General features: G+C 44.0%; 1 protein-coding gene across 5 annotated transcripts in view; it reads left to right on the plus strand.

Annotated features, from left to right (window-relative positions):
• The window catches only part of LOC129712165 (tetratricopeptide repeat protein 28-like), a 94,298-nt gene that overhangs the window by 24,717 nt on the left and 51,120 nt on the right, over positions 1-18,461 (plus strand). For all 5 annotated transcript variants that reach the window (XM_055660407.1, XM_055660406.1, XM_055660410.1 and 2 more), the window contains one exon: positions 625-846. In XM_055660407.1, the coding sequence (XP_055516382.1) occupies positions 625-846 (222 nt within the window). The remainder of the gene's footprint in view (positions 1-624; positions 847-18,461) is intronic.

Consider the following 18,461-nt stretch of genomic DNA (forward strand, 5'->3'; position numbering starts at 1 on the left):
GTAATTACCGGGAATGCACAGAGAGTGGTTCGGCTGGGTCACTAACAGCATTTAAGAAGTGGTTCGATGAGCACTTGAATCAGATGGGCAGAGAGGGATATGTGGACAAGTTGAGCCAAATGGCCTGTTCCTATATTGTACCATTTTATGATTCTATAAACTCTGCAAACCTGTCTACCCAAATTAATCTTTCATTGCCTTACTCAGCAAGAATCTTATACTTATGCTATGTGAACATTTATGTAGTTGTGTGTTGTTGCTTTTTTTTAAGTATGGCTGTACGGTGATTTGCATATCACTGTACCTTAATTGGTACACGTGTCAATGAAAGACCTTTGAAACCTTTGAAACAATGAAAGGAATAATGTTTTTTGGTTCACTGGGTATTTGACATGATTTAAGAACTTCCTGAGGTAGCCATTGAAGTTCTCTTTATTTAGTTTAATGTACCTGCTCCACAATGCAGTCACTATTTTGAGAGGGGTTAGAGCAAGCCTTGTTGTGTATCAAACCTCTACAATACCTATGAGTGCACGTTGGGACACAGTTGCCTTTCATCAATATCAATGACATTTCAACAGTGGAAATGCAGACTTCCAACAATGTTCTTTTCTTGCTTTACAGCAACGTATGGTAGCTGGGAAGAAGGTGTTTTGCTCTTTACTCCACATCCCCCTCCAGCTGCCGGTGAACTGGTGGATGAGCGATCCTACTTACTGACCATTCCTGAGATCCTGGAATTGAAACTGAAGGCCAAGGTTGTGGTGCTGTCCAGCTGTGGAGATGGAGGTACAATCCAGGATTCTGTGCCACCTTTGATACTGCCCAGTGCCTTCCTCAGAGCAGGTAAGTTTATGTTACTTTGTGGACACTTGGAAGTTTAAAAGTAAACTTGAGCTCTATGTGGACTTGTTAAATGGCTGTGTATGATGTGGTTAAGTATACACACCCCGTGGGGCAGAGAGCAGAAGGCAAGTCTATGCCAAGGATTTGTGGCATGTTATATTATTACTCAATCACCTGCAGCAATACACGGTGGGAGTGAAGACCAAATTAGACAATAGGTACAGGAGTAGGCCATTCGGCCCTTCGAATTGTTGGAACCTTAATCTGAAAAGGTTATGGGGCTATTATTAACACACCAGGGTACAGGGCGTTCCATGTCATTGTAGTCCAGCAATCTTAAAATTCTGTGTGCCCAATGGTTTATTCAAATGTTAATAGACAGTAAACACATTCCACACATAAATGCTTATTTATCAGATGGTGGCAGAAAATGAAAGTTTTAATAGTTTTAAATGAAGGAGAAGATATCAAAGGAGAATATTGGTTTGGGGAAAGTAGTAACTATACAATAAATGTAAATGAGGTGAAGCAAATGTACAGTGTTGAGGAAACGACAAAGCAGACGTCAGGGGAGGAGCAGCATCTCCACCTAATGTTTGGAGGACTGAAACTACATTGTGACAATTTAAATACTTTGTGGTAGAGACACATCTCAACCTCTAACCTGCAAAATTGTGCACAAATTGCCGATTACACATCAGCCTCTAGTGCAGTGGCCCAGATTGTCCAGCCTGTGCCCAGTCCAGGTGTCTGACCACACTGACGCGGGAACTCTGATAGCCCCAACGGATGATTCAACTGCCCCGTCCGTGGGAGAATAAAGAGGAAGAAGATTGGACTTTATGGCCTTCCATTACAGTGAGGAATGTGGGGAATCCACTGTGGTGGATGTTTATGTAGTTGTGTGTCTTGTTGCTTTTTTTTAGTGTGGCTGTATGGTAATTTGCATATCACTGTACATTAATTGGTACAAGTGGAAATGAAAGACCTTTGAAACCTTTAAGACACTACTGATCACCACTAATCAGCTGACTGCTATGGCACTCTTGATTCTCACATCATGATCTTCTTTGTTATCACCGGGCCATGTCCATCCATCACATTGACAAACATGATGTGCCTTACACATGACATTTCTGAAAGTGAAGTATAGTCTGGGTGTTTATCCAAAACAGAGCCACCCACCAAATAATGTTACCACTACAAATGATGTTCCCAAACTGGAAATCCTCACTCTAAATGCACTGCTAAAGTGGCAATCATTGAGAGATCGGCTTATAATTTTGTCAAGCAATGTTTTACCAGTGTTATCTTCAGTATTGTCACTCTGTTCAGTACAATTATCAGACATTATAGATGCCTGTATAACACACTGTTATCCTGCGTGCCTTGTGACACACAATCTGGTCCTTGCAGTTCTCTGTGTGGCACTCCTCCTGTACTGCTTCTGGATATCCATTTGTATTGGCATCAGATGAGGTACAATGTGATGTGTAGTTTTCAGTGATGCCTTGTGGTGACTGCTGTTAGTTTGGATTCACTTGGTCATTTCCACCGATTATTCTCACAGGTAAACATGTCATCCACAGCAGCAGCCAGCACACCAGGCACAGCAGGGACTTGTGGAGAAACGTGGTTCCAGTGGGGTGTCTTGACACAGAGCTGCCGGCTGCTCAGTGACTAGCTGTGAGGCACGGTGCCCCTTGGCTTTGCATTGTAAATCCACGCTGGCTCTCAGTGTTGCTTTCACAGCCTCTGTTTCAGTTTTAAGAGACAAAAAGATGCCCAAGTCCAGTTCAAGCATGGAGACACCACCACGAGGGCACGGGGTATTCTGCCGGCACTGGGGGCAAGGGACCCATTTCTGCCCATTTAGCATGGTATCTAGTCTCTGCAGACAGGCCTGGCAGAAGGTGTGCCCACAGTAAAGCTTCCGAGGCAGCCTGTCGCTAAGGTTGTAGATGGAGTAGCAGATGATGCATTCAATGTTCTTGTGTTGAGCTGGAAGGGTACAGCCTGATACATCCCTGTCTGCGGTGTGATTTGAAACTTTGTGCTGGGTAGCTTCAGTGAGATCTTTTCTGCAGAACATCTGAAGAGAGATGAGAAACACACTGAGTCTGAGGCACAAACCGATGGTTCAATGGTACTTTATTGCCACATGTACCAAGATACAGACAGTTGCATACAAGTATCACTATGTATAAGCACTTCAGATACATCTTAGATAAACATCTCAGATACAGTACAAGTGTGTAGTAACAGTACACAGTGTTGCCAGATCTGGCGCCACATTCACATAACCAGTTTATTTTGTGACATCTGTTGTAGTGTCGGGAAATGGAGAAGCTAATTATGCCACGTGACAAACTCTCACAGGAATAATTTTCAGGTTATTTGTTTTTGGTGATGTACACTGAGGGATAAATATTGATAGGGATTACAAGTCTCTGCTCGTGTTCAAAGGCCAGGACGAGTTGTAAACACCAGTTGATGAAAATAGAGATGGTAACTTGGGCGGTCAGGTCCAGCAAAAAACAAGCCTTTAAACTGCATTGCACACCTTGTCCAGGTGCAGAGGTTTGACTCAGAGGTGGGTCAATTCAAGTTGTTTTGTACAAGTCAAATTGTACAAGTCAGGATATGCTGCCTGAACAAAAATGAGCTTCATCTTATTTATATTTGTATTTGTTCTGAAAAAGTGCAGCTGGGAGATTTGTATCAGGCCATGTCTCAGCCTTTTGTATCATGTGTTCTCCTCAATAGATGTGTTAAGCCGCAAGAAGCAAATGTCAAGATCCGATCTAGCGACCATATTGTTGTGTCTCCTGATCACATTATCCCAGTCTATATTGTGCAGTAACATTTTTTTAATCCTCAAAATTTTGAATTGTAACATAAAAGCAGTTACTGAAGATGATCAGTACTTCGCAACATTCCAAATATGTAGATACCTGTACAAGGAACTGCAGACACAAAGTGCTGGAGTAACTTGATGTCAGCTATTTGCTTGCATTCACCGACTGTATGTCCCTCTATTTATTTCTTACCCAAGTACCTGTTCAAATACCTCCTACATGCCATAATTTTATCTGCCTCAACCACTTCTATGGCAACCTGTTCCATTCAGCCACTAACCTCTCTGAGAAAAACTTGCCCCTCCGATCTCCTTTACATTTCTCGAATCTCACTTGAATCTGTGTCCTATGGATCTAGACTTCCCCAAGCAAGGACTCTATATTAGCAATGCCCCTCATATTGTTATATTCATATTTATATTTTTATAAACCTCTAAGGTCAGTTCTTAACCTCCTATGTTCCAGTGAGAATAATCCTCTCAGTGCTGCCCTATCCATCCACCCATGTCATCATGTTAAGGGTGCTCTGAACTTGAACTTCTTCAGTACATCAACATCCCAGTGGTCCCTGCAATTTATTGTTTATGTCCTCTTGATATTTTATGTCTGGCTAGTTTTATCTCATTACTCTAATTTTTTCTTTATTATTAGTCTATGTCATTTGCAATTATTAGATTATGACTAGTCTTCCACCAGCCACCCATTTTTGCACATTTATATGTTTCCATGTTACAAAATGTGATACTATTGTTAACTTTTATAGTTAGCCAAAGAGGGTTGGAATTTTTCTTTCCCTTTGGAATGTATCCATGCAGTGAATTCTGAAAGATCACCTTTAAACCTCCGCCACTGCATTTCAACTGACCGATCTCTTAAATCAAATTATTACATTAGGACCACATTGAAACAATATAAAATACAATCATGACAGCTACTGTTCAAGGGTGTCTTCACAATGAGGGCATTAATGAACCTGAGGTAGACAAAAATGCTGGAGAAACTCAGCGGGTGAGGCAGCATTTATGGAGCGAAGGAAATAGGCAAAGTTTCAGGTCGAAACACTTCTTCAGACCCGAAACGTTGCCTATTTCCTTCGCCTCACCTGCTGAGTTTCTCCAGCATTTTTGTCTACCTTCGATTTTCCAGCATCTGCAGTTCCTTCTTAAACATTAATGAACCTGATATTGCTCTGCACGATCAGGTCTAATATAGTCTGGTCTCTGGTTGGCTCCAAGATCTGCTGTTTAGTTTAGAGATATCAGCATGGAAAAAGGCCCTTCAGCCAACCGAGTCCGTGCCAACCAGTGATCACCCCATATACTAAAACTATCCCACACACACTAGGGATCATTTACAATTTTACCGAAGCCAATTAACCTACAAACCTGTACATCTGTGGAGTGTGGGAGGAAACTGGAGCATCCGGAGAAAACCCACGCAGGTCACGGGGAGAAAGTACAAACTCTGTACAGACAGTGCCCGTAGTCAGGATCAAACCCGGGTCCCTGGCGCTGTAAGGCAGCAACTCTACTGCTGCGCCACTGTGCTGCCCAGTGTTACATCCAAAAACTGACCACAAATTACTTTTCTCGACTTTCACTGTCTGATTGGTCAAGTCAGCATAAAGGTGATATTAAGCCTCATGAATATATAAGAATGACATTAATCTTCATGTTTGCACAATCTCTGCCTCCGTTATGTCAGGTATATCCAAAGTGGGCAATCCACAGAAAATTGGGTTTGACATGGAAAGAATAAGCCCTATTCCAGATGTTTCAAAGATTATCAATTACTTAGAGGTTTGTTGGGCAAGTAATTGGAATTGACATGATAGAATCACACAGCTATATTTGAAACTTCAGCATATCTTACTTTACATTTGGAATATTTTGGAGAGGAATTCTTAATGCTTGCTTGCTGAAATGGACTGGCCCTGCCTGATTAGCATAACAAGACTGGGGAGAGACGGGGTAATGATGCCTCTTTAGCAGAGGAGGATAATGGAAAGTATGAGATGCAGTCTGGCCAGAAGCTTCATTTCCCAAATGGTCTTCCAAGAACCAACGTTCCTACTTGGTCTTTCCAAGATACAATGCATCCAGGGACTAAGTAGACCTGCCACTTTCTTTAGGGAGACTTCAACCACATTGTAATGGTTGGGCTGCTCAACTTCACCCTCAAGTCAGCAGGACCTGACTGAGCTGCCAGTCAGTATCAGTGCTTACTGCTGGATCATTTTGTAAATACTCTCCAAGCTACACAATGGCTGCAATGATGGTTGCAAGGAGTGCTGACCCCCCTCTTAAAGCCTGCAGGAGAAAAATGAATGAGTTCAGCTGGTGTGCAATATTCCTGACCTGCTGCAGTTGATGCTGCTGCAAATGCTCAGGAATGTTATAGAAGTGGCTGGCTGGATCCCCTGCATCACACGGCCTTAGCTCATGTAATAGGCCAATTAATTCCCTGGTCCACGTGTAAGATACTCAAACAAAGTTTATGAGTGATCATATCTTGACTGTTCACAATATGTACAAAGTAAAACTCTAAACCTGTAATGGTCACATCACAGTCAGTGTTTATCACTCACTTTCACATTACAGTAGGTAACATTTGTACGGTCTTTAGCTGCTCGTTCTTGGCAGTAGCAAGCGGACAAGTCTAACCTTTGACAAAAGATGATTTAGCTTCTGCTGAAGCTTCTGCGAAGTTTGAAATTATTCTGCTTTAATAATTCAGGAAAGCACTTACATAAAAAATTAATATTCAAGCATACTGTAACATTAGAAAAGTAGTATCCTGAACCACTGCTGTTAATGTAGTGAGAGTGCTTCTCCAATGGTATTAAGTTGGAAGTTGCAGGATTTTTCGCCTGTTATGATAATACAAAACTGGTGTTTGTACATGCCATGAGGGTATGTTGCCAACATGTCAGGGTATGTTGCCAATGTGTCAACCAACTGCTGTTAATGTCAGGGTATGTGAGTGTCAGCTTCTCCAATGGTATTAAGTTGCCAAGTTGCAGGATTTTTTGCGCCTGTTATGATAATACAAAACTGGTGTTTGTACATGTCAGGGTATGTTGCCATGCCATGAGGGTATGTTGCCAACATGTCAGGGTATGTTGCCAACATGTCAGGGTATGTTGCCAACATGTCAGGGTATGTTGCCAACATGTCAGGGTATGTTGCCAACGTGTCAGGGTATGTTGCCAACATGTCAGGGTATGTTGCCAACGTGTCAGGGTATGTTGCCAACATGTCAGGGTATGTTGCCAACATGTCAGGGTATGTTGCCAACATGCCCCTATTGCTCACGATCTTTGGTCTGTTGAAGGTTTGGAAGTTCCTGTTCTCAGATTTCTGCAGCTGACCTATACATAATATGGAACTGGAAAACTTTGAATATGTTACCTTTATTCCAAAGGGGTGGGAGTTACGTGACATCCATTATTGGGAAATTGTAAGAATTGTCTATTGTGGAGATAATAATAATGGAACATTGAAAAATAACTTGGCCTCATGAAGAAATCGTGCCTGATACATGTGCAAAGAAGAGCTGCTGTCCCTTACATAAGATTTGATATTGTTGATTTATTCATGTCATCTTGTATTGCAAAGTCAATTTGAAAAGTGGTTCTTTCACTTCAGTTAAGATCGCCACTTTGTACGCCATAAATATTCACTAATTCATAGTCAATAGGTCAATGAGTAATGGAACAAAAAATACTTTGAAGTATTATTATACTAGTTGAAGAAACAGTTGAAAAGTTCACTTGGCAAGGAGCTTGTGAGCATATTATCATGTGTCCCAGAAACAACCTATTGTGCCATTTTTCCTACATCCAAATGTGGCAGCCCTTTAGTAGACAATGAGGTCACACACACAGTAGTGACATGTATAAGCAGCAAATCATCTTTGGAGAAACAAGGAACTGCAAATGCCCAACCCCCCCCCCGGTCAATGTAGGACATGCTGTGTGGACCTGCATTCGCCACGGACAGTGTTTGTTGCCTGGGCCCCCCCAACACTCATCCAAGATGCTCCCCCCCTCTCTCTCTTCCTCTTTCTACCCACTGTTCTTTCTTCCACTCTCCCTCCTACTCTCCTTCCTTCAATCTCTTTACACTCTCCAAAAGAGAGTGTTTTCCTATTGCATTGTTCAAAAATATTGGGAAATCCATTTATTATTTTAAAATGTAATTAAAATGGTAATTAAGGCAATTTGGTACAAGCAACATTTTCTATTGATATGACAGAGGAGGTAATTGAGCTGCCAGAGGAAGTAGTTGAGGCAGGAATTATCTCGACATTTAAGAAACGTTTAGACATGTACATGGATATGACAGGTTTAGAGGGATATGGGCCAAATGCATGCAGGTGGGACCAGTGTTGATGGGACATGTTGGACGGTGGGGTAAGTTGGGCCAAAGGGTCTGTTTCCACACTGTATCACTCTATGACTATGCTAATTTTGTGTTAAGTATGTAAATTATGTCATATTAGCTTGCATTGGCATATTGACAATGAACTCAGCATCTGATGAAACCATTTTTACAGAAAATTACTATTACAGTAGTTTTATCTTTTTACTATATGCCATTATTTTGTTCCTATTATATCACATTTGTTTCTCAACCACAACAAATGTCTTAGTAGTTGGAAACAGTAGGTAAAGTTTTGAAAATCTTTGCAAGTGTTGCAAAAGCTATTCATTGTGAATTGGGAGGTGGATGATAGGGGTGCGGGTTGGCATGAATGAGGTGCTGGACGTGATCTACAGTCCAGCTCGGTGCCCTGGTGCTGCAGGTGAGCTGGATGAAGTTAAACAACGGGGCCACTGAACCCTGCAAGAACAGTCTCCTGTACAACCATGCTGCCTCTGATGATTGTGTTGTCTGTCATGTAGTCCTTTCTTGACATAGAATGGATAATAGACCACAAAACATTCCAAAATGTAAACCAGATCCTTCCTGAAACGTCACCTATTCCTTTTCTCCAGTGTTGCTGCCTGACCCGCTGAGTTACTCCAGCTTTTTGTGTCCGTACAAACGGTTGTGTGCCTATCAGTTGGGGGTATCTGATGGTGCCAACCATGACCTGCGAGTGTTTCTGAAGTGGATTATGTGCCATGGAGCTTCTCAAATGATGCTGAACCAACAGAGGGACAACGGCAGTATGATCAAAGTTGAGTTCTACTAAAAGATGAGGGATAATATGAGGGTGGCAATGTAGAGGTGGGAAATATCAGCTACCAGCTGCCGCAGCCTGGTGCCTGTATGTTGTAAATCTCTGAGTTGGAGGATTGGGGGGAAGAAGATATAAAAGAGAAAAGCTAGCCGAAGCAGACTTAGAACTAATAACCTGGTTCCTTTCTGCCGCTCCCCCCCCCCCCCCCCCCCCCCCCCCCCCCCCCCCGCAGACACGTGAATGAATAAGTGTGAAAACGCACACCTTTAGATTCAGGGACAGTTTCTTCCCAGCTGTTATCAGACAGCTGAACCATCGTACCAAGTACTACAGAGCAGTCTTGAACTACTGTCTACTTCACTGGAGACCCTTGGGCTAACTTTGAGCAGACTTTATCTTGCACTAAATGTTATTCGCGATATTCCCTTTATCATGCATCTGTACACAGTGGACGGCTCGATTATAATCATGTATTGTCTTTCCGCTGACTGGTTAGCACGCAACAAAAGCTGTTCACTGTACTTTGGTACACATGACAATAAACTCAAACTCAAACATGCACACACTGTGATGTCATAATTGAGCCCTGTTTTAAACGTATTAACTTGGAAACATACCACCCATGTACCTTCTTTGCTCTTCCTTTCTACCTGCAACTCCAACACACTAATTTTTAAAGCAACTGGGCTATTCAACACACACGATTACCCAAACGTCAGTGGAGCAGCAGCAGGCAGGGACAATAATCAGTCGCTGACGCTTTTACTGAAGCTTATGATGGGATGAATCAGCAAAGTATTTGTACTGTTTGCGATTCTGCTCAAGCAGTCCTCATCTTTACCTCTGAGCAACGTATTTCCTTCTGCCTCGATGCTCAGAGTGTGGATCGTACTCACTCCTTTGTACTTGATCTTCGATGCCTGTTACTGTTGTGCAGCTCATGGCAAGGAGCCGCACACAAGGACTGTACTGCTGCCAGCTCCCCTTCAGTTTTACTCTTGGTGGATTTGCAACAGTTGTGGTTTGTGGTTCACACTTTTCACAGTCAGGCTACAGCAGTAATCATCCAGCTCTTGGCTTTACACGAGATCCAAGGAACTAATAACTTGTAACAATTCAGCCGTGGATCGAAGCGTGCAGGGCTCATGGTTCTGGTACAGACATCCTATAAAAACCAGGGCACAGGAGAAGTTAGTTCCAATAGTCAGCGATGTGAAGCATTATTGGAGCAAGTTGCTGTTACACAGTCATGTCGCAGTTTGTACTGATACTCCAGTTGTAAGGCAATGATCCTGATCCTGCTGCCAACAGCAGGACAGTCAGCTGTTTACATTTTCTATCTACGCCTTTATGTCCCTTTTTGTCTCTCAGAGATAAGAGCTTCAAGTTTCTTTTTAACGGCCCTGTCCACCATTGTTCCCCCGCTGGCCATCATGGGTTCTTGGTGTAGGATAACAGCCCGTATTACATCAACAACAGACTGGCAAATGCATTGGAAATAAAATACTGTGGCTCTGGGTGAAGGAGAAGTTCAGTATCCATTATGTTAGCCCCAGTATTTAACCCTTTCATATCATGATTACTCTCCAGTACCCTGTCTGTTTAAATCAGAGAATCATTGCCATCTAGCCTGATGTGACTATGAACTCTACAAAAGCTGGTCCCCATTCCTCCCTATTCAATCCTCAGCCGACATTTTGTGGACACATGCACGAGAACGCTGTCTATTCACCTCCTTACCGTTTACAGCTGGAATTGTGACCTTTGAGTACTCTGGACATCTGTGTCAGGAAAAGGAAGATGTGGCAGAACCTACTTTGTACTAAACCTGTGGTGGAGTTTAGGACATGGAAGCCTTGTCCCATTCCTGCTTCCCCACGTGGAACATTTAGCAGCTGAGTGCTGACCATCCTGTCAACCGAGGGAGTTCTCTGCCATCATCCTCCCTACAGTCAATAGACAATAGGTGCAGGAGTGGGCTCCATCCTCCCTTAGGTAGACTTGGGAATGCAGAGCCAGCAAGCACACGATGCCTTCCACATCACCTGCTGGAGACCTCAACCAGCAGTGCCAGCTTGAAGAAGTATCTATTGAACTCCACCAGTTGGTGCCAGCAATGGCTGCCTCGCCAACAGTCTGTCTGTCCCTTCCTTCTTTGTTGTTTGTTTGTATGTGTTAAAATGTATGTTTTTAGTGTTCTTTGGCTTGTTTTATATGGGGGGCGGGGGACGGGGTTAGAGGAAACTTATTCTAATCGCTTACCTCGATGGAGATGCGATTTTGTTTCCATATTGTATCTCTGTCCGCACTGCGGCCTAACATCGAGGAATTGTCGGCCTTTGTTGGAGACCGACTTCGAGAGCTCCACCGTGGGAGCTTGTGGACTTTAACACTGCGGAGCTTGCGATCCCTTTGCCAGGGATCGACCTCTGAGCTTGAACAGTGGGTGCCTGTGGACTTTAACATAGTGGAACTTGCGATCTCTGGTCAGAGACCGACGTCGGGAGCTCCAAGCCACAGCTTTGACCGCCCAGACGCGGGAGCATCGACCGCTGGCTGTGGGAGCTTCGATCGGTCCAACGGATAATTCGACTGCCCCAACTGTGGGAGAAAAATGAGGGAAGAAGACTAGACTTTATTGCCATCCATTACAGTGAGGAATGTGGGGAATCTGCTGTGGTGGATGTTTATGTGAACTTTTATGTAGTTGTGTGTCTTGTTGCTTTTGTAGTATTGCTGGGTGATAATTGCATATCATTATACCTTCATTGGTACACGTGGCAATAAAACACCTTTGAAACACATGATTTACCTTCAAGATTCAACACACTGGACGTCTGCAGTACCATAATCAGAAATGCCTTGCCCTCCATCCCTTGCCCTCTCTTTGGATAGTGTGACCACCTAACTGTGCTCCTTGCTCCTGCCGACAGAGAGACTGAAGAGTGCAGCAGCTGCAAAGAGGCCAGTGGAGCGATGGGACTGCTTCCTCACCTCTCTGCCAATGTATGCATCCTCACTTGAATTCACAGCCTTGACCTTGTTCCAGTGTTTGCTGTGCATGCCACTCACTGCTCTTAAACCCGTGTATTACTCATTGCCCATACTGCTGCAGAATACATCCAATCTCTCACAATCCCCGAAGGTGTGTGTACATGCTGTCTGTCCCTCAGTGGATTTGTTGGTCCATTAATCACTGCTCTTCCTACAGTGCTCTTCCAATAAGTTACTCATTGCCCTTATTGCCAGACTTTGGCCTGCCTGCCACTTCCTGCCTTCACTGCCAGTGTTTGCCTGTCTTGCTCCTTCATGTATTTATCTAGCTTCTCTTTAAATACAAAACGCTCTCTGTATCAACCATTCTCTAAATTCTCCTGAATGGCTTATTGAATATTTGGTGACTGTTCTGGTTTCTGTTACAAGTATATTTCTCTTGTTAGTGCAGAGGATGTAGATTGTCCTAGATTGAATACAATAAATTTGAATACAAACCCTAGGTCAAGGTTCCTGTGTAGTACAAAGGGAATACTGCACAAACAGTCCTTCAGATGAAACGTTAAACAAAGGCTTGTCATCCTCTGAGTTGAATGCAAAATATGATGCTGTTTTGAGGGAGGGGTTAGGCATGAAGTTAAAATTCATTGTCCTCACTATGGTGCTAGTGTTTGGTCTTGTGTGTGTACTATATAGCAATGTTAAGGCCATCCAGTATCTGGAGGGATGAGAGGTGGTGTGACAGTCGGTCGGTCACTCGCTCGTGTGGGGAATACGCAATACGTGAGCTGCAAACCTTCCCATCGTGGCTACAGAGACACTTGACAGATGGAAGTTGGAGTTATGTCTGTTTATTGATCGCTCCTGTGGGCTTTGGGGGGGACTCTCAGCCTTGACCTGCCCTCCCCAAACTCTCTCCTTATCACGGTGCACCCAGTTATAAATGGCAATGTTGAGTTTCATGACATCTTGCTTGAATCAGAAAAAAAAGTATGTGATCCAACGTTAGCAGCCATAAAAATACGTGCTGAGGATAAAACCCTGAGCGATGGATGCCTTTGTGTGTAGGTGTGGAGACTTGTTGATTTATAAACAAAAGGGAAGATTGCCAAAGACGTTGGGCTTTGGTAATGAAGAGCAGAAGTGGCCCAAAACTTAATTGTTGACGAAGACTGGAGGTTGATCCATTGTGACATGAAAGCTGTGTTTTGGGATTGATTGCCCAGAAAACATGTTTCAAGCATTAGAGAACATATTCACCATGATCTGTGGTTCATAACATGAGCAGCAGACAAGCCCAGCATCAGCAGATCCTGTATCGTGTAACAAAACTAGTGCTCAAATCATCTATTTGCCCACCTGTCAGAATCGGTTTAGTTTAGTTTAGAGATACACCACGGAAACAGGCCCTTTGGCCCACCGAGTCCGCACCGACCAGCGATCCACTTACACTGGCACCATCCTACAGGGACAGTTTATAATCTTTACCAAAGCCAATCTACCTACAAACCTGTACGTCTTTGGATTGTGGGAGGAATCTGGAGCACACTCACATGGTCACAGAGAGAACGTACAAACTCTGTTGATCATTTGCAGAATCAGGCTGAAGTTCGCCTTGAAACTTTGCACAAGTTCCAGAGTTTCTTCATGTTACTGAAACTGAGATTTACTTTTTGGCATTGTATGATTGATCATTTTAGGATGCAATTGTACCTGGAACCTGAAAAGGATTTTCAGAGTCAAAGTCAGCAGTGTGCATATATCAACCATGTGTCAGTCATGGATGTTTCTGTGAGGATTCAGTAAAAGTCAAGGTTGAGGTGTTTCCCAGTGGCCACCTTTTGATTGCTGCTTTAGGACATAATGGTCATTTTAATGAGGCTACCTGTTGCCAGTGATGTGTCCTGGTGCTCCCAGTTTATACACATTTTTAAATGTATTCACCACAAAATGTGGCCATTGTTGACAATGCCAGCTCTAACTGCCCCTGAAAGTTGTGAGTCACCATAGGTCACTAAAACAGCAAGTATACAGTAATGAAATGCTGTTAAACCCTTCCATTAAGTCAAATGTATGTAGGGTCAGCCAATGGCTCTCTCTGGTATTGGTATCTAGTGATATTGATATTGGTAAGAGTTCAAAAGGGTGGTTTGACACAAATCACTTTCATCACATCAAATAGTGAACTGGAAGTAAATGATTCCCAATACCGTTGATCCCTTTGTGACTGCAGTAACTGGTAGCTCCAGCTGATGGTACAGCAAACCTCCTAGTCTGGATTCTACTGCCTCTTGCAGGTGCCTGGTGGTACTACAGATTACACACTGCTGTTGAGCTCACTAATAATATTTCATAATTCACAACAAGGAATTGTAGATTCTGGTTTACAAAGAGTGTCACATTGCTGGAGTAACTCAGTGGGTCAGGCAGCATCTGTGGAGAACATGGATAGGTGACGTTTCACAGAGTGCTGGAGTAACTCAGTGGGTCAGGCAGCATCTGTGGAGAACATGGATAGTTGACGTTTCACAGAGTGCTGGAGTAACTCAGTGGGTTAGGCAGCATCTGTGGAGAACATGGATAGTTGACGTTTCACAGAGTGCTGGAGTAACTCAGTGGGTTAGGCAGCATCTGTGGAGAACATGGATAGGTGTGATGTTTCAGGTGTGGACCCTGCTTCAGACTGATTGTGGTGGGGGTGGGGACAAAGCCTGGCGATGGATGGGTGGATACAGGTGAGGGTGGGGTGGTTTGATTGGCAGATAGTTGGACAAAGGCCAGAGATGAAAAGACAAAAAGTGGGAGATAAATAAGAATAAAAGAGGCACGAATTGTGAGACCAGAGGAAGGAATATAGGCGGAAGAGGATGGGGGAAGGAGAAAAGGAGAAATTAGTGCACGCCCAAAAAAAGAGGTGGAAAGAGCATGTTAGAATTCTTCAATTTAATACAACTAATCTACTCACACTCTCCCCCTTGTTTCCTTATCCGTTCCCTGTGCCGCACGTAATGTGCACCCATTTCTACCTCCCCCCCCCCCCCCCGCCCATCTCCTTCCAGTTATATTCCTTTATTTTACTTCAAAGTTCAGAGAAGGCTTTCAATTCACAGAGACAGTAGCGTTGCACAACAGCAGGTAGTGCTGCTGTGTCAGTTTCAGTGAGTCAGTCTCATGCTATGAGTTGCCCCCATGTGGAGGCTTCACGACTCAATTCAACTATTTCAGACAGCTGTATTTTTCAGCCTGTATTGGAACTGGCCAATTTTGCTATAACTATCCACCTGTAATTTTAAACACAGACTTCCCCCTTTCCCCAACCTCCCATCTACCTCATTGGACATCCTCAGGCTATCTGTAATCGGACTTTACTGGACGTTATCTTGAACTAAACGTAATTCTCTTTATCATGTACACTGAGGCCGGCTGGATTGTAATCACATATAGTCTTTCCGCTAACTGGATAGCAAACAACTCACTATCTCAGCACACGTGACATTAAACTAAACTCTATTTCAAATTTCACACCAGTGAGAGCTGCTGTCAAAGCTTTACATGTACTTATGTTTATTTTTCCCTTTCTAATTATCCTCAATAATCTATTCAAATTGGCAGCTCCATTTACTTATGGAATCAGTTCAGCAACCCTGGCATCCACTAACTCCATTTGTCCTGACTATCCCTCCCTCACCTCTCCGCTTCTGACATGCAGCAAAGTTAAAGCTGACTTCAGACCATAAGACATACAAGCAGAATTAGGCCATTTAGCCCATCACACCTACGTCACAATTCAGTCGTGGCTGATCTATCTTTCCCTATCAACCCCTTTCTCCTGCCTTCTCCACATACCCTTTGACACTGTATTGCATACAGTTTTGGTCTCCTAATCTGAGGAAAGACATTCTTGCCATAGAGGGAGTACAGAGAAGGTTCACCAGACTGATTCCTGGGATGTCAGGACTTTCATATGAAGAAAGACTGGATAGACTCGGATTGTACTCGCTAAAATTTAGAAGATTGAGGAGGGATCTTATAGAAACTTACAAAATTCTTAAGGGGTTGGACAGGCTAGATGCAGGAAGATTGTTCCCAATGTTGGGGAAGTCCAGAACAAGGGGTCACAGTTTAAGGATAAGGGGGAAATCTTTTAGGACCGAGATGAGGAAAACTTTTTTCACACAGAGAGTGGTGAATCTCTGGAATTCTCTGCCGCAGAAGGTAGTTGAGGCCAGTTCATTGGGTATATTTAAGAGGGAGTTAGATGTGGCCCTTGTGGCTAAAGGGATCAAGGGGTATGGAGAGAAGGCAGGTACAGGATACTGAGTTGGATGATCAGCCATGATCATATTGAATGGCGGTGCATGGCCAAATGGCCTATTCCTGCACCTAGTTTCTATGTTTCTATGACACCTCACTGATCAGGAACCAACCAATCTCTACATTAAAAACACCCATTGACTTGGCCTCCACAGCCGTGTGTGGCAATGAATTCCAGATTCACCACCTTCTGACTAAAGAATAATTCATCATCTTCTTCCTAAAGGTGTGTCCCTTTATTGAGGCTGTGCCCTCTGGCTCTAGACTCTCCCTTTACTGAACTTGATTCTCTTTCCCTGTTCTGATGAATGATCTTTGACTTGAAGCGTTAACAAAGTGTTTTCTCTCCACAAACGTTACTTGACCTGTTGCGTGTTGCTGAGTGTTTCCAGCATGTTCTAACTGACAGATGTCCGTGCCGTTTGCGTGTGCGGCGCTCCATTCTGCAAATATCTCCAAGTAATTCTTTCTCCCAACTTTCCCTTGTAATCGTTAATTTTGTTTGCATGGTTTTAACTCATAACATTCCTGCATCTTCAAAAAAAATATGACAAGCAGTAAGGGACTGTTAATTGTCAGAGCTGTGCAGTGTCCGAACCTGTGGTGGCAGACTGAACCTGTGGTGGCAGTCTGTGCAGTGTCTGAACCTGTGGTGGCAGTCTGTGCAGTGTCTGAATCTGTGGTGGCAGTCTATGCAGTGTCTGAACCTGTGGTGGCAGTCTATGCAGTGTCTGAACCTGTGGTGGCAGTTTGTGCAGTGTCTGAACCTGTGGTGGCAGTCTGTGCAGTGTCTGAACCTGTGGTGGCAGTCTGTGCAGTGTCTGAACCTGTGGTGGCAGTCTGTGCAGTGTCTGAACCTGTGGTGGCAGTCTATGCAGTGTCTGAACCTGTGGTGGCAGTCTATGCAGTGTCTGAACCTGTGGTGGCAGTCTGTGTGCAGTGTCCGAACCTGTGGTGGCAGTCTGTGCAGTGTCCGAACCTGTGGTGGCAGTCTGTGCAGTGTCAGTGTCTGAACCTGTGGTGGCAGTCTGTGCAGTGTCTGAACCTGTGGTGGCAGTCTGTGCAGTGTCTGAACCTGTGGTGGCAGTCTGTGCAGTGTCTGAACCTGTGGTGGCAGTCAGTGTCTGAACCTGTGGTGGCAGTCTATGCAGTAGCAACTTTAAAAGGAAATTTAAATTGGGAATGAAAAACAGGGCCATGGGGAAAGGTTTGAGCTATGAGATTAATTGGATTGGACATCAAAGAGCAGACACGCACAAATGGCTTTGTACTTTATGGTTGTACGAATGGCTTATTTTTTTATAAAGTGCTGTAATTGGGTCACCAACCCAATAAAAATAATAATTCATTATATATCTCAGTGTACATTAAGGTTTTTGTGTAATTTCCATGTAGCCAATATTAATCCGATAATCAGACTTTTTTTTGAACATTTCTCCGGATGGAATGGGCAGTCAAGATGAAACAGGTTAGTAATGTGGGAACACTCTCTCCCTCTGTGGCAGGGAAGAGCCTGATCATCAGGTGCAAGGTGCTCTTGCTGTTGCTGTACATGGCACATGCACTAGCAGTACCCTTTACACGAGAGATAATCTACAATCTTTACCAAAGCCAATTAACGCATAAACCTGTACATCTTTGGAATGTAGGAAGAAATCTGGTAGAGCTGCTGCCTCAAGCTCTCTTGAGACCAAGATTTGAATCTGACTATGGTTTGTAGAAACTGGCGGGTTTGCACGACTCCCTCTTCCTGTGTGGGATTTGTCCGGGTGCTCTGTATTCCCCTGATATCCTAAAGACGTGCGGGTTTGTAGGTTAAAAGATTCTGTAAATTGCCTCCCGTGTATAGCGAGTGGGTGAGAGAATGGGACAATGAGCACCCGGAAAAACCCGGGCGGTCACAGGGTCAGGATTGAACCCGGGTCTCTGGCATTAAGTCAGCAACTCTACCGCTGTGCCACTGTGCTGTAAGGCAGTAACTCTACCGCTGTGCCACTGCGCTGTAAGGCAGTAACTCTACCGCTGTGCCACTGCGCTGTAAGGCAGCAACTCTACCGCTGCACCACTGCGCTGTAAGGCAGCAACTCTACCGCTGCACCACTGTGCTGTAAGGCAGTAACTCTACCGCTGCACCACTGTGCTGTAAGGCAGTAACTCTACCGCTGCACCACTGTGCTGTAAGGCAGCAACTCTACCGCTGCACCACTGCGCTGTAAGGCAGCAACTCTACCGCTGCACCACTGCGCTGTAAGGCAGCAACTC

This window comes from Leucoraja erinacea, chromosome 31 (assembly GCF_028641065.1).
Source record: "Leucoraja erinacea ecotype New England chromosome 31, Leri_hhj_1, whole genome shotgun sequence".
Classification (NCBI taxonomy): domain Eukaryota; kingdom Metazoa; phylum Chordata; class Chondrichthyes; order Rajiformes; family Rajidae; genus Leucoraja; species Leucoraja erinaceus.